This window comes from Oncorhynchus masou, chromosome 28 (genome assembly GCF_036934945.1).
Source record: "Oncorhynchus masou masou isolate Uvic2021 chromosome 28, UVic_Omas_1.1, whole genome shotgun sequence".
Classification (NCBI taxonomy): domain Eukaryota; kingdom Metazoa; phylum Chordata; class Actinopteri; order Salmoniformes; family Salmonidae; genus Oncorhynchus; species Oncorhynchus masou.
In genome coordinates, this window is record NC_088239.1 from 13477807 (window position 1) to 13493825 (window position 16019).

General features: G+C 47.8%; 2 protein-coding genes across 3 annotated transcripts in view; both read right to left on the bottom strand.

Moving 5' to 3' along the window:
• Positions 1-11406, bottom strand: part of LOC135517185 (disco-interacting protein 2 homolog C-like) — a 32977-nt gene extending 21571 nt beyond the window's left edge. Inside the window, 19 exon segments of the mRNA XM_064941268.1 lie at positions 1-51; positions 278-392; positions 1013-1132; positions 1307-1400; positions 1495-1559; positions 1754-1856; positions 2587-2696; positions 2790-2913; positions 3068-3178; positions 3307-3398; positions 3673-3870; positions 4069-4260; positions 4991-5113; positions 5191-5352; positions 5355-5498; positions 6030-6155; positions 6338-6439; positions 6893-6964; positions 11027-11406. The exon segment at positions 1-51 is cut by the window's left edge and continues 89 nt beyond it. Coding sequence (XP_064797340.1) covers positions 1-51; positions 278-392; positions 1013-1132; positions 1307-1400; positions 1495-1559; positions 1754-1856; positions 2587-2696; positions 2790-2913; positions 3068-3178; positions 3307-3398; positions 3673-3870; positions 4069-4260; positions 4991-5113; positions 5191-5352; positions 5355-5498; positions 6030-6155; positions 6338-6439; positions 6893-6964; positions 11027-11105 — 2183 coding nt within the window. The 5' untranslated portion in view covers positions 11106-11406.
• Positions 11407-12138: 732 nt separating this feature from the next.
• LOC135518519 (la-related protein 4B-like) overlaps positions 12139-16019 on the bottom strand; it is a 51449-nt gene continuing 47568 nt past the window's right edge. The window contains exons 8-17 of one of the 2 annotated variants that reach the window (XM_064943689.1): positions 15513-15623; positions 14989-15042; positions 14701-14904; positions 14546-14622; positions 14146-14361; positions 13964-14009; positions 13587-13733; positions 13421-13518; positions 13215-13311; positions 12139-12992 (exon numbers count right to left, since the gene is read on the bottom strand). In XM_064943689.1, coding sequence (XP_064799761.1) covers positions 12840-12992; positions 13215-13311; positions 13421-13518; positions 13587-13733; positions 13964-14009; positions 14146-14361; positions 14546-14622; positions 14701-14904; positions 14989-15042; positions 15513-15623 — 1203 coding nt within the window. In that variant the 3' untranslated portion in view covers positions 12139-12839. The other variant, XM_064943691.1, reaches the window with a different exon arrangement.

The following is a 16019-nucleotide window of genomic DNA, read 5'->3' on the forward strand; positions in this document are numbered from 1 at the left end:
TGCATGGAGAGAACCCCTCGGCCTGGTGGCTGGCTACTGTCCTCCACTGGCCTGGATCAGAGAGAGAGACAGATATAAAGGACTGATCTAACTGATGATGATGATGATGATGATGATGATGGTAGTGTCCCCTCAGCCACTTAACTTTGACAGAATCTTTTTCCAAACCAACAAAATATTAAGCCTGTTACTCTAGGATTGACCAAGAATGAATGCTGCTGCTGATGATGGTGTGCGTTTGTGTGCTTAGTCAGGGGATAGTGTAGACGGAGCCTACCTTCTGATGGCAACAGTCAGTGCCTCGGGAGAGCTGGCACAGGGACAGATGACCTCTGACCTTAAGCCTTTACTCTGGAACACGTTGAGGAACGCGTCACAGGACGAGATAGACCCTGGAGAAGGAAAGGACAGAAGGAAAGAGAGGAATAAGAGAAAAACAGAGAGGACTAAGAGAAAAATAGAGAGGACTAAGAGAAAAATAGAGAGGACTAAGAGAAAAATAGAGTGGACTAAGAGAAAAATAGAGAGGACTAAGAGAAAAATAGAGAGGACTAAGAGAAAAATAGAAAGGACTAAGAGAAAAACAGAGAGGACTAAGAGAAAAATAGAGAGGACTAAGAGAAAAATAGAGAGGACTAAGAGAAAAATAGAGTGGACTAAGAGAAAAACAGAGAGTACTAAGAGAAAAATAGAGAGGACTAAGAGAAAAATAGAGAGGACTAAGAGAAAAATTGAGAGGACGAAGAGAAAAACAGAGAGGACTAAGAGAAAAACAGAGAGGACTAAGAGAAAAATAGAGAGGACTAAGAGAAAAATAGAGTGGACTAAGAGAAAAACAGAGAGGACTAAGAGAAAAATAGAGAGGACTAAGAGAAAAATAGAGAGGACTAAGAGAAAAATAGAGAGGAATAAGAGAAAAACAGTGAGGACTAAGAGAAAAACAGAGAGGACTAAGAGAAAAACAGAGAGGACTAAGAGAAAAATATCTCGATAGATAGGAAGTGAGAGTTACAAGGGTTAGATCCGTCGGCAACCAGCAGCATCCGGAGGGAACTCAGGCTGATGTCCTTCTGCTCTCTGTGGGCCACCAGAGCCCAGTGCATGTCCCTGGACTTTACACACGCTACCTTGGCTGGAGAGGGACACACACAGTGTCGACATCAGTGTTAACGCAAAGTTAAGATCAAATACTTAAGCCTGTTACCTGAATACCTGAATGATTGACAAATGACTTCATAACAATATCTTGTAGATTGACATATGAATTTCCTATTGAGTGGTTGATTGACAGGTGGGTGTGTCTGACCTTTAAAGTGATAGACCTTTTGTATCCATGACAATGGGTTGACCTTCATCAGAGAGTAGGGAACGCTGATCACATGCATCATATTCATCACGCTCTGGAGATAGGAGATACACATAACCTTTAACCTCTAACCCTTAACCCCTTATCATACTTTCCCTGACAACCTGACCTGTAGCAGCAGGTCTTACCGTGAGGATGCCGTGCCACAGTCCCACATCCTTCTTAAAGTCTAGAACATTCACTATGGTCTCCGCTGCAGAGAGAGAGGGGAGGCGGGTTAGGAGGGAGTGGGGGAGCAAGAGAGGGAGGGAGACAAAGAGAGAGACAGACGTCAAGAGATCACTGAAGCGAAAGAAAGCGTTAGAGAGATTACCTGGCAGAGTGTGTTTGTGTTTGTGTGTGTGAGAGCGAGAGTGTTGTGTGTGTAGAGTGTGTGTCTTACAGCACCTTCTGTGTAGCCACAGGACTGTGTGAGGGCTTGGCAGTGAGTCAGCAGAGCGATCCTTATCACCGTGACTCCCAGAACACTTCCATCCTTACAGGTCTTGTACTGGGGGGGAGAGAGAGAGAGACGGAGAGAGAGAGATAGAGACAGAGACAGAGAGAGAGGCAGAGACAGAGACAGAGACAGAGACAGACAGAAACAGAAAGAGAGAGAGACAGAGAGAGAAAGAGACAAAGAGAGAGAGAGAGAGACAGAGAGAGAGAGAGAGAGAGAGAGAGAGAGAGACAGAGACAGAGACAGAGACAGAGACAGAGACAGAGAGAGAGAGAGAGACAGAGAGAGAGAGAGAGAGAGACAGAGACAGAGAGAGAGAGAGAGAGAGAGAGAGAGAGACAGAGAGAGACAGAGAGAGAGCGAGACAGAGACAGAGACAGAGAGAGAGACAGAGGGAGAGGGAGAGGGAGAGGGAGAGAGAGAGAGAGAGAGAGAGAGCGAGACAGAGACAGAGACAGAGACAGAGACAGAGACAGAGACAGAGAGAGACAGAGGGAGAGAGAGAGAGACAGAGGGAGAGGGAGAGAGAGAGAAGGGCGAGAGAGAACAAGTAGAGAAAGATAGAGAGGGAGAGAGAGGGAGAGAGAGACAGAGGGAGAGGGAGAGAGAGAGAAGGGCGAGAGAGAACAAATAGAGAAAGATAGAGAGGGAGAGAGAGAAAGAGAAGGGCGAGAGAGAACAAATACAGAAAGACAGAGAGGGAGATAGAGAGTGCTAAAGCAGTGGTATGATGTAGAGTAACAAACACATACATTAAAACCCCTTAGGGTGAATGTATTACCTCTATATATGCTGTGTCGCTGTTTGCATCTTTGATGTGAGGGAACCAGTCTCTGGGAGGCTTGGAGAGATGCTTCGACTCAGTCACAAACCACAGCAACTTAGGCCATCCTAGAGAGACAGAGAATCATTTGGCTGCATTCATACACTGTTGAGGAACTAGATTACGAGAACACATTCTCATGCACGCACACATACACTTACCCCTGAACTGTGGTATCTCTCCTGTAGCACTCTTGGGCAGGCCTTTATGGCAGGCATCACTGGTCAGCGCCACGGTAACCCCACAGCTACCCAATAGGAAGCCGATCTGCTGGCTGCCAGCATCCTATTGGACAAGACAGACATGTTCAGGTCCAACACAAACACTCCTATACGTGCTTGAATGTGCTTATTGCTTATACAACACAGTGTTCCCCAGGGCTCTGTGCTTGGACTCTGACTATTCATTTTTCCCCACACCCAGATTTATGTAGACATGCCTTGCGTGTGAGGGGCACCTCTATGGGTACAGGGACCACCTCAGCCAGCAGGCAGCCATAGAAGGCCGCCATGAAGGCCACCGGGTCATTATTAGGAAACACTAGCGCCACCTGGGGGATTGGAGGAACATAGGCAGGGAGAAAATATTACAATCCTTCTTGTCCTTAATTCGGATATCCATTATTAATATCATAACTAGTAAAAGTATTGGAGGGATGGATCTTCTACATGTACTCACCCTGTCCCCCGGTCGCACCATGGGCTCCTGCTTGCTGCCCAACTTGTGTAGGATGTTAAAGGCCAGCTTGACACTTCGAGACCATAACTTCCCTATGGACACAATACAGGGCTGAGTGAGTGTGTGTGTGGCGTGACTGTGTGGCTGTGTGTGTGTGTGTATTTGTGCCACAGGAGGTTGGTGGGTCCTTAATTGGGAAGGATGGGCTCGTAGTAATGGCTGGAGCGGAATCAGTGGAATGGTATCAAATACGGTTATGGTTTCCAATATGGTTTCCATGTGTTTGATAACTTTCCATTTAATCCATTCCAGCCATTATTATGAACCCTCTTCCCCTCACCAGCCTCCTTTGATGTGTGTAGTTACCGTATGTGAGTACATATAGAGGTTTGCCAGTGGTGTCCAGGCTGGTGAGACAGGGGGCTTTAGGGCTAATGGTGCCCCAGCGTTGGAGAGCTGCCTCCAGGGAAGGGGGCCAGTTAGTCACCACCCCCAGAGCCTCTCCTCTCACAGCCAACATCTCTGCCCCCTCCGGACGGCGCTGCTTGGGGTCTGGCTGCTGGACTACAGAGACAGAGACTTTTATTCTGAAACTTGCATGTAAAGCAATTAAACACACTAGAGATGAATGCAGAAACCTTCACTAACCTTTCACTAAATATGAAGACAGAGAAGATAGCTCGAAAGCTAGACAGCTAGATTTAAATATGTATGTATTTATTTATTTATTTATTCATTTATTCATATTTATTCAGCTCCTACCTTCTAGAAGTTCTTCAAAGTCATCAACGAAGAACTCTCTGAGTGGAGGTCTACGAGGCATTTTCAGAGTGTTCACTAGCTGCTGGATCTTAGCAGACACACGACTGCTGACCGGGACACCGTCTCCAGTCTCCATGCGTTCAGCGTTGCCGTATTTCTGTGTGTTTCGGGCGATGGTTCCTATGTGGCGCTCTGAGTGGGGGTGGGGGTGGGAGTGGGAGGAGTCAGATGAGTAGCCAGTTACATCAGGAGGAGTAGAGTGTTTCTCTACAGAGAGAGAGAGAAAGAGAAAGGGCGAGAGAGAGAGAGAGAGAGAGAGAGAGGGGGGAGAGAGAGAGAGAGAGAGAAAAAGAGAGAGAGAGAGAAAAGAGAGAGAGAGAGCGAGTAAAAGAGAGAGAGAGAGAGCGGGAGAGAGAGCAGGAGGGAGAGAGAGAGAGAGAGAGAGGGAGGGAGGGAGGGAGGGAGAGAGAAGAGAGAGAGAGAGAGAGAAAAAAGAGAGAGAGAGAGAGTAAGAGAGAGAGTAAGAGAGAGAGTAAGAGAGAGAGAGAGAGAGAGAGAGAGAGAGAGAGTAAGAGAGAGAGAGAGAGAGTAAGAGAGAGAGTAAGAGAGAGAGAGAGAGAGAGAGAGAGAGAGAGGAGAGAGAGAGAGAGAGAGAGAGAGAGAGAGAGAGAGAGAGAGAGAGAGAGAGAGAGAGAGAGAGAGAGAGAGAGAGAGAGGGGGCAAGAGAGACAGAGAGGGCGGGCAAGAGAGAGAGAGAGAGAGACAGGGGCAAGAGAGCGAGAGGGGGCAAGAGAGAGAGTGGTATGGTATATATATATATAAAAAGGTCTGTGTAAGTGTGTGTAAGTGTGTGTGTGAGCGCAAGTGTAAGTGTGTGCGCATGTGTAAGTGTGTGAGCGCATGTGTGTGTGAGCGTACTGACCGTCAGACTCCAGTGGTGGAGGCCACAGCATATCAGAACCGAACTCACAGGATCTTCTGAGAGAGCCTCCGTTCTCTGCCACGCCCAGAGCTGGCTTACGCTTCAGAGACAGGTGTCCGATAGCTGCAGACACACACATACAGATGTGAACTCATACACACACACTGTTACACAAATAAGAAAAGTGAAGTTGTACTCACCGTGGTGTGTTTGTGAGTGGTGAGCTGACACGTGGTGTGACTGGGTCAGGTGTGTGTGTGTGTGTGTGAGGTGGGCGTGTGCCAGGTGTGGGTGTGAGAGGTGTGTGTGTGCGAGCGAGTCGGCCAGTCGTCCTGCGTTGCCGCTGCCACCGCTCTGAGTGACGAGGAGGACGAGGAGGTGGAGCCTAGGTGGACTGGACCTAAGTGGGCGGGGCGAGTCATCCAGTGTTCCATCCCTGGCATGTCATCGCCTGGCCCCGCCTCTTCCTCCGAGCCCGACGACGAGTCTGAGCACAGTGGGGACAGTCCTAGTGAGGGTCAGTAACCTTCATACAACCTTCATACATCATAACTACAACCTATCATAGCTAACCAAAACACAACCTAACCCCAACTCTATCTGATCCTGAAGACTGGCCTAGTGACGGTCAGCAGCATTCATACAACCTTCATACATCATAATTACAACCTATCATAGCTAACCAAAACACAACCTAACCCCAACTCTATCTGACCCTGAAGACAGGCCTAGTGACGGTCAGTAGCCTTCATACAACCTTCATACAACATAAATGCATGGCATAACATATAATTAACGTTACTACAACCTTAATAGAACTTAACTGTATAAGAGAATGAGGACAGGCCAAGTGAGAGTTAATAACCTTTATACAACCTTCATACAGCATAACACTGACATAATCATATCATAACCTGTGTGTGTGTGTGTGTGTGTGTGTGTGTGTGTGTGTGTGTGTGTGTGTGTGTGTGTGTGTGTGTGTGTGTGTGTGTGTGTGTGTGTGTGTGTGTGTGTGTGTGTGTGTGTGTGTGTGTCTCACCTGGGGGTGTGTAGGTGTCCATGGATGTCTGTACCACCAGTGATCGTCGTTTGGAGGGCATGGGCACTGCCACCTTGCTCTCCACATGTCTGGCTAACACTGCCTGCACTGCCTCACTGTGGACATCTGGGGGTGAAATGGTGTTGGAGAGAGAAGGAATTGTGTTGGTCAATTTAATTAATACACTTCTATCTATATGTTGACTAATGAAAGGCCCATCTAAAGTTGACTCTACCAACAGTTTCAATGACTCTGGTCTGAGGTGAGGTTCGGTACTGTAGTTACGGTGTGTGTGTGTTTGTGTGTACCTGAACGATAGCGTTCATCGCGTGTTCCAGAAGGACGCCGTCTGTGGAAGCGAGCGGCAGACGGGGGGGCGAAGAGGGGGCGGTGGGACATACCCTCCATACCTACACACACACACACACACACACACACAGAAAAGAGCACAACACAGAAAAGCACACACACACACACACACACACACACACAGAGAAGAGAGCACAAACACAGAAAAGCACACACACACACACACACACACACACACACACAGAGAGAGAGAGAGAAAAAAGAGCACAAACACAGAAAAGCACACACACACACACACAGAGAAAAGCACACAAAAAACAATAGAGCGAGTCAAAAAGATACAGTCCAAGCCACAGACAGAGATACAAAAATCACCAAGCATTCTCAGTGTGGAAGGTGCTTTCAGCATATTGAATATGCTGCTACATTGAGAGTATTGGGGGTACTACAGAGTGAGAGAGCCACGGGTTAAAGAAGGAAGGTTAAACCCACTGGGACTAGAATAGATGTGCTGCACAGTGTTCTACTAGAGGACAGACTGTGTATTAATGTACCTCCAGGATGAGGAACGTACGCCCTGATCAGCTTAGACCGCTTCTTCTCATAACCCTTCTGTGTGATGTCACCTGGCAGAGAGAGTGGGGCGATAGAGAGAGAGAGCAAGAGAGGGAGAGAGAGTGGGGGAGTGAGTGAGTGAGTGAGTGAGAGAGAGAAAGAAAGAGAGAGGGATGGGGGAGGGAGTGTGAGAGAGAGAGAAAGAGATATGGGAGAGTGAGTGAGAGAGAGAGAAAGAGAGAGGGATGGGGGAGGGAAGGAGAGAGAGGGTGGGGGAGGGAGTGAGAGAGAGAGAGAGAGAGAGAGAGAGAGAGAGAGAGAGAGAGAGAGAGAGAGAGAGAGAGAGAGAGAGAGAGAGAGAGAGAGAGAGAGAGAGAGAGAGAGAGAGAGAGAGGAAGAGGGATGGGGGAGTGAGTGAATGAGTGAGAGAGAGAGAGAGAGAGAGAGAGAGAGAGAGAGAGAGAGAAAGAGAGAGGGATGGGGGAGGGAGTGAGAGAGAGAGAGAGAGAAAGAGAGAGGGATGGGAGAGGGAGTGAGTGAGTGAGTGAGTGAGTGAGTGAGTGAGATGGGGGAGGGAGGGAGTGAGGGAGAGAGAGAAAGATAGAGGGATGGGGGAAGGTGTGAGTGAGAGAGAGAGAAAAGAGAGGGATGGGGGAGGGAGTGAGTGAGAGAGAGAAAGAGAGAGGGATAGGGGAGGGAGTGAGTGAGAGAAAGAAAGAGAGATGGATGGGGGAGGGAGTGAGTGAGAGAGAGAGAAAGCAAGAGGGATGGGGGAGTGAGTGAGTGAGAGAGAGAGAGAGAGAAAGAGGGATGGGGGAGTGAGTGAGAGAGAGAAAGAAAGAGAGAGGGATGGGGGAGGGAGTGTGAGAGAGAGAGAGAGAGAGAGAGAGAGATTGGGGAGTGAGTGAGTGAGAGAAAGAGAGGGATGGGGGAGGGAGTGAGAGAGAGAGAGAGAGAGAGAGAGAGAGAGAGAGAGAGGGGATGGGGAGGGAGGGAGTGAGAGAGAGAGAGAGAGAGAGAGAGAGAGAGAGAGAGAAAGAGAGAGGGATGGGGAGGGAGGGAGTGAGAGAGGGAAAGAGAGAGGGATGGGGGAGTGAGTGAGAGAGAGGTTGTTTTGAGTGTAAGTATATGTTTTTTACAAGGCTTCAGAACACAGAACCTGCCCTTTTAGTGTGTGTGTGTGTGTGTGTGTGTGTGTGTGTGTGTGTGTGTGTGTGTGTGTGTGTGTGTGTGTGTGTGTGTGTGTGTGTGTGAGACAGACAGACAGACAGACAGACAGACAGACAGACAGACAGACAGACAGACAGACAGACAGACAGACAGACAGATAGATAGATAGATAGATAGATAGATAGATAGATAGATAGATAGATAGATAGAAAAAATAGACACAGTAAGAGAATAATTGTTTGTATGTCAGTGTGTGTGTGTGTGAGGGAGTGGAAGATAGAGAGATCGAGACACAGAGAGAGAGAGAGAGAGAGAGAGAGAGAGAGAGAGAGAGAGAGAGAGAGAGAGAGAGAGAGACATAATGTGTTTCACAATCTGAGGGTAGCCAGAACATCTGGGTCCAATCAGCTCATCTGTTCCTCGCTAAAATATTCAGCATGTGGGTGTTTTATATCTACGAGGCCTTTCTGTAGATCAGCAACAGCATGACGGCATTCCTGTTTCTGCACACACACACACACACACACACACACACACACACACACACACACACACACACACACACACACACACACACAGGCCAACATATTCACAAATATGCGCACACACACACACAGTCAACAGAGAGACGCCATCTTCCTCTCTCAGCGCAGCGGAGCAGGGAGGGAGTTGCCGAGCAACCATTCTCCTGGAGAAGGCCTGGTGGCCATCTTGGATTTCAAGCGTCAGATGTAATAACTGGGCTAATCTAATGATACCTGCCTGAGTGTGTGTGAGTGAGAATACCCAAGTGAATGCCACACTGAAGTATCACTGATCATAAGAGCCCTATGGCTTATCTCTATTTCCTATTCTCTTCAAATTCTCTTTTTCTCTCGCTCTCACACAAGACGGCTGAGAGGGAATCTATAGTACATCCATGTCACGACCAGTTTCATTTTCCTGGATGCAGAAGAACATTTTATAGAAACGTCCATTTTCCTTCAAGTGGCTAAAAATTGATAGCAATCATGGAAAATTGGAAATAGTGTGTGTTTGTGTGTGTGTGTGTCAGCTGTGTGTGTCTCACACTGATCCCCAGAATCACTTCAACGTCCAGCTGTGATTGGTTACAGCCTAAGCAGTGTTCCTTCCCTATTGGTCTTTGTGAACTAATCAAATCACACAGATTGGCATGGCATCTCTATCACACTCTCTTTCAATCTGTCCACCCCCCTCTCCCTTTATCAATCTGTACACCCCCTCTCTCTCCTTCTATCACTCTGTACACCCCCTCTCTCTTATCAATCTGTACACCCCCTTCTCTCTATCAATATGTACACCCCCCCTCTCTCTCTTTAAATCTGTACACCCCCTCTCTCTCCTTCTATCACTCTGTACACCCCCTCTCCCTTTATCAGTCTGTACACCCCCTTCTCTCTCTATCAATCTGTACACCCCCTCTCTCTCTTTCAATCTGTACACCCCCTCTCTCCTATCACTCTGTACACCCCCTCTCTCTCTATCAATCTGTACACCCCCTCTCTCTCTATCAATCTGTACACCCCCCTCTCTATCAATCTGTACACCCCCTCTCTCTCTATCAATATGTACACCCCCTCTCTCTCTATCAATCTGTACACCCCCTCTCTCTTATCGATCTGTACACCCTCTCTCTCTCTTTCAATCTGTACACCCCCTCTCTCTCTTTCAATCTGTACACCCCCTCTCTATCAATCTGTACACCCCCTCTCTCTCTTTCAATCTGTACACCCCCTCTCTCTCTTTCAATCTGTACACCCCCCTCTCTCTATCAATCTGTACACCCCCTCTCTCCTATCACTCTGTACACCCCCTCTCTCTCTTTCAATCTGTACACCCCCTCTCTCCTATCACTCGGTACACCCCCTCTCTCCTATCACTCTGTACACCACCCTCTCTCTATCAATCTGCACACCCCCTCTCTCTCCTTCTATCACTCTGTACACCCCCTCTCCCTTTATCAATCTGTACACCCCCCTCTCTCTCTATCAATATGTACACCCCCCCCCCTCTCTATCAATCTGCACCTCTCCTCATCTGTCCATCTCCAGTACAGCACCTGTATCTCCATCACTATCTGTCCTGTCCTGGTCCTGCTCTGATGAACAGTCTATTGAGGGGCAGCTAGGTTTGGGATCCAATAATCATAGCATTAAAAATAGGTTACTGGCTGCAATAGAAGACCGGCAAACATCCCCATTTGGCTCTTGACGTTCAGCAGTGCGTCTCTAACACGCTAGCCCACGATGCAAACCACGCACACAACATGCATCAGGAGCGATGACAGCAATCTATAGAGCAGACAATGTATATGAATAATATACGTCAACATTATGTAACATAGAGTAAAATGCGCAATTTATCTGACAATTATGGCTCTGCAAAATACTCTCCGAATTCCATTGGTTAATCCGCTTGGTTGTGATTGAATCTGTTCAATCGTCGCCAGAAAAAAAACACCCAAATCATCATCATTATCATCATCATCATCATCAACAGCAGCAGCAGCTGAGTGTGCAGGCCAAAACACCGAGCCTGGTCAAGAACACACACACCACATAACCGTATCCTGTCACGCAGTGTTGCAGAGATATTATTAAATTCATACGTTTGAGCATGACACACACGTACAGGCCTACACATACACGCACACGGGTCCGTGGACTCACGGACAAAAAACGTATTTCAAGTCATAACACCCAGTTGGTCTCAAGGTCAAATACCGGGTTTGTGTCGGTGTCACCAACAGAGAGACAATCCCGCAGTGGGCTGCTGGGTCTCCCCTCACCCTGTCCCGGCTAAAGCAGGCTGGGAGGGCCGCTCTGACAAACATCTGGAGGGGCGGAGCAGGGGAGAGAGAGTTGGGTCTGGGGGAACGGGCCATTGCTGTAGAGATTCCTCTACGTTAACGGTTTAACGGTGCGCGCGGGATTCGTTCTTACCCTCTGACAGCTCGAGCTCCAACTCCGCCAGCCGGGCGCGAACGTCCAGCGGTAACGGCGACGCCTCACGCTCTGCCATTAGGTTATACGGTAGAAAAATCTCTCCGTCCTCCCTCAGTTGCCGTCTCCTCCTCTCCTCCAGCAGAGAAAGAGAGCTATTCCGCGGATCCTCCTAGCGGTGCGTTGAGGCAGCTAGCGGTGCGTAGAGGGGAACAAAGAGAAAAATATGTTTTGTCGGTTTACCGGGGCCCCGGCATGGCCTCGCTAGTCTACCTCTTCTCCGTTATTATCGTGTCTCTGTGATGAGGGACCACTGAGGGTCGATCGGTGGGTCTCGAGGCTGCTTGCCCGGCGATGCGGTGCTGATGATGATGATACTCGCGCTGTTTGGAGCTACTGTCACGTGACGCACGGTGGAGCGGAGAGGAGCGCCACCGGGAGGGACCGAGGGTGGCGCGGCGTGGGAGGCAGGGGTATTATGTCCAAACCACTGCATCACACCCTCTTGATACACACATTGATATATAGGCCTATATCATTGAATTATGGCAACAACAATGTACTGGTGGATCTCTGGTCTTCATGAAGCCCAAGGAATTGCCAAAGAGCACACAAGCCGGGCTTTCTGCCTACCACTCGGCTTAGCTCTGGCAGCTCAGCTCAAGTCTTCAAATCTCAGGTAAGGTACGCTACTTAAGCATCTGATTTTGCCACAACCAACGCTATACTGATAATTAGCCCATATGCAGAGTAGCTAGCTTCATAGTATCACTGCATTTTATAATAACACAGCATGTGGTGACTTTGTCACATGATTTGAAGGTCTAATGGTGCTGAAGTAGGCTAAACAAACAAGCTGTAATAGCTGCGATCAGAGAATCAGCACCACAGAAGCGGACAGCGACAGAATCGGAACTCAGCACCACGGGACATTGGAAAGCGACGCTCTCAGGTGCAGACATTCACCACTTGAACAATCTGACCGCAGGCCACTACTGAAGGAAAGGTTCCTGCACGAATGTAGTTTGCTAGACTGATTCAGCCAGCCATACTGACTTCTTCATCCAAACTTTAGAATTGTAAGTAATAGGGAATCAATTACAATGCGAAAATGATTGTTTACTGTTTATTATTAAGGCAATTGTTTAATAACAGTCAAATTATTTACATCTGTACAGAAAAAAAACATTCACCTTTTTAAATCATGCCTCAATTCTGTATCTAATACCCACATTTACAAACTTAATCTATGTCAAACACAAGAAATCTGAACTGAAAACTATTTACCTCCCATCACCCCTGATTCCATATCAAGTTGTTAACTCAAGTAACTCTAACAATGTTGTATCTGTATGCAAACTTATCAATATCAACCAGAGTTGTTCCTCTTCCTCGTCTGTCTGTAAGAGACCCCCCCTCCCCCAGTCAACACAAAAGGAATTCCATCTAACATAAAATAAATTACATCTAAAACTCACACAGAAACAAAATGTTATATGATATCAGTACTTTAGCCTCTTGTCACTCAGTGTCTGGCTGTAGTTACTGTAAATGTTCTGATTAAGTTATTTAGACCAAGGAATACAGAAATCTGATGTCCAATCCTCTAAATACTGATCAATATTAATCAAAAGAAATCAATCAATATCAAAACATAAAGATTTCAGAAAGTCAGAAAGGTCCGTCAAGTCTGACGGACAGACAACAGAGAGAAACAACAGTGCTACAACTTTTCCATTTTTTTCTTTGGCTTGAAGAACTTCTTCCCCTTCTCTTCTTCCCTCCCCAACCCAGAGTAACTATCTCACTCTGGTCACCGTGATAACTGGGCCGGGTCAGGCGCCTGCGCAGGATAGGCTGGGACAAGCTCCGTCCCCAAGGGGGTGTGGTCAGTAGCCTTTGCGGTGAGCATCTGATTGGCTCGTATGCGCTGGCAGATCTCAGCGTAGCTTGGCTTCTTGGACTCCTAACCATTCACAACACAGGACCGTTCAGTACCCAGCATACACTACTTCTCTGGTAGACAGATGACTGCATCTCAATAGTCTCTTCTCCTTCCTCTGCACTGATGAGGTGAGGAAACCATTTTAGACTATTAGATGTAGCCATGCTGTGGTACATTCAACTGCACCATTTAAAAAAAACAACTATTAACTAGTTTGTCTCTGTAGTCTGTGAGTTGTCTCACCGCTGCTGGTCTGTTCCCCTTCGTGGTCTGAGGTTCTTTCGCGGTCGGACGAGCTGCTGTGGTTCTCTTGGGAGACACTACAGTTTCCTTTGGCTTCCTGTGGTACAGCAGTATAACACAACACAAACGTAACATACCATAACACTGACAACTTCCTTAAAGTAATCATACAAAACACAATGTGAAAGGAAGGAGAATGTACTCACTCTAGGGGGAGGGTTTTCTGAGGCAATGCTGTGATAGGCTGGAGGTCTTGTGATGTCACAGTGGTTGGTTCACTGGTACTGCTGCCTCTAACTGGACTCTGGAACAAGAAAAACAACCTTACAAGAAAGTAGAGGGAGTGTGTGAGTGTGTGTGACTCGTGGTTACCTTGTGGTTGCTTTTTGTCTTATGGATGTTGGTTGCTGTGGTAACTGTTGCTGTAGAAGCTGTAGCAAGGGGAAGTGGGGGGAAGCTATTGGGGCCGAGTTCCAGACTGGGAGACAAGGAGCGGGGGGGCGACTGGGGGGGCCCTCTCTAGACACACACACACACACACACACACACACACACACACTTATAAACAGGTTTATATGCACACAGATATACAGTACATATCCAGTACATATATTCATTTGTAACATATCATTGCAGAAAACACAACTTGTTCAACATGTTCAGGGTCCCATTTTGATTCGTGAGCACTACTATCAAAACTACTGGCTGAAATGATACAAAACCTTTATAACACATCTTTAAGTACTTACAGAGTACTTGTCATCTCTTCTCCTCCTCTGACCAATGGGACCTCTCCTTCAGAGAGAAAGAAACATAATCTTCTTTAGTTCAGGTGGTACCTCAAAAAAATGTCTCACCCTTTTAGTCTCTAATGAAAATGAGTGATCAGGAAGAGACCCGTTTCTAAGGGCTGGAGGTTAGAGGTCACTACCTTCCTCTGTCAGTGCTGGGGAAGGACCCCGACCCCCCTCTCCCTCCACGTCGACCCCCCTCTCCGTCCCTACGCCTGTTGCCGGGTAACCGTGGCCGACCCTGCCTGGGGGGGCCAGGGACGCATCCTATTGGTCCACCCTCCAGGAAGAAGGGGGGATCATCCAGAAGGCCCGGCCCCCTGTCGCCAGACAACCGCCTCTGGTCTCGCTGTCCCCTTATGGAGGAGAGAGGGAAACACAGATGTAAAAAATCACCACAACGTAACTACAACCATGCGTCCATCGTCAAGCAAAACACAGAAAGGGAGAGAGACACAAAGAGAAAGCAAGAGAATGATAGCTTGGGAGAAGGAGAGAGATGTCTCTCCAGAATGAGAACGTGAGTGAGGAGAGTAGTACCTGAGTCTGTGTGAGGGGGATAGCTTGAAGCTGGGGCATCCTGGGAAGCCGTCCATGAAGCCAGAGAATGACGCCATCTGTTGGACAGAACAACAATGACACCAGGGAGAGAGAACGCTTGTGCCTGCGTGTGTGTATGTGTATGTCCACCTCACCATGACAGGGTCTGTGTATCCGGCCATGGCAGCCAAGCTCTGATTAGTCATTGTGTAGAGCTGTGGGAGGGGCTGCTGGAAAGTGGGCTGGGCGTAGTATGGGCTGTAAGGCTGCTGATTGGTGCAGGGGTCCATTGGGCAGGGCCTGTAGCCATTCTTTGGAGCGTAAGATGTGACTGCCATCACTTTGGCCTTGATTCGTGCCTAATGAATGAATTAACCAATCTTGTATCATGTGATTGCCACTTGTATAGAAAAGTACTGTTTAGTAAAGGACCCGACACTCACCTTGATGGGTTTCCCCTGGAACGTCCTTACCTCCTCTCTTAGGTATTGGAACGCCTGGAACACACACACACACACACACACACACACACACACACACACACACACACACACACACACACACACACACACACACACACACACACACACACACACACACACACACACACACACACACACACACACACACACACACACACACACACACACACACACCAATTTAATTAAATCTGCAGCTCAATGAAATGTGCATGAATGTCCAGAGGATCAATTCCTCTTCTAACTGTTGTTAACCCCCCTAACCCCAGTCTCTCCTACCTGTCTTTAACCCCGCTAACCCCAGTCTCTCCTACCTGTTGTTAACCCCCTAACCCGTCTCTCCTACCTGTTGTTAACCCCCCTAACCCCAGTCTCTCCTACCTGTTGTTAACCCCCCTAACCCGTCTCTCCTACCTGTTGTTAACCCCCTAACCCCAGTCCCTCCTACCGGTTGTTAACCTCCCTTAAGCTCAGTCTCCAAGCAGTACCTGTTGAGCATCAGCCTCACTGTGGAAGGTGATGAACCAGTTGTCGTTCTGGGCAAACTCACAGCTCTGGATCCTGGGGAGGCTCTCACATGCAAACAGAGCCTTCACCTCCTGGTGGTTCAACAAGATAAACACACACAATGTCAGGCAGGCAGGCATGCAGGCAGGCAGACAGAGGTTGCTTACAGTTAGTGCTGAGCCATAAGTCCTTTTTGAGGTCGGTTTGTTTTCAGTTCGATAATTGAAAAAAATTATTACGTTTTTCAATTTTTTATATATTTTTTGGACATTAAATGCACTGTGGGTTGAATGCTGTAGCAACACAGAATAAAACAATTAATACAAGTACCATGATAAAAACATACTAGAACGTTCAATTGAACGAGTATTGAACGTCAAGTTGAAAAACGGGGAGGGGCTGGGTTGTGGCTTCAAAATGCACCTCTGCCCTTTAAACACGTCAGTCATTGTTTTTAAGCCACACACACCGAACGGAGCAAAGGTACC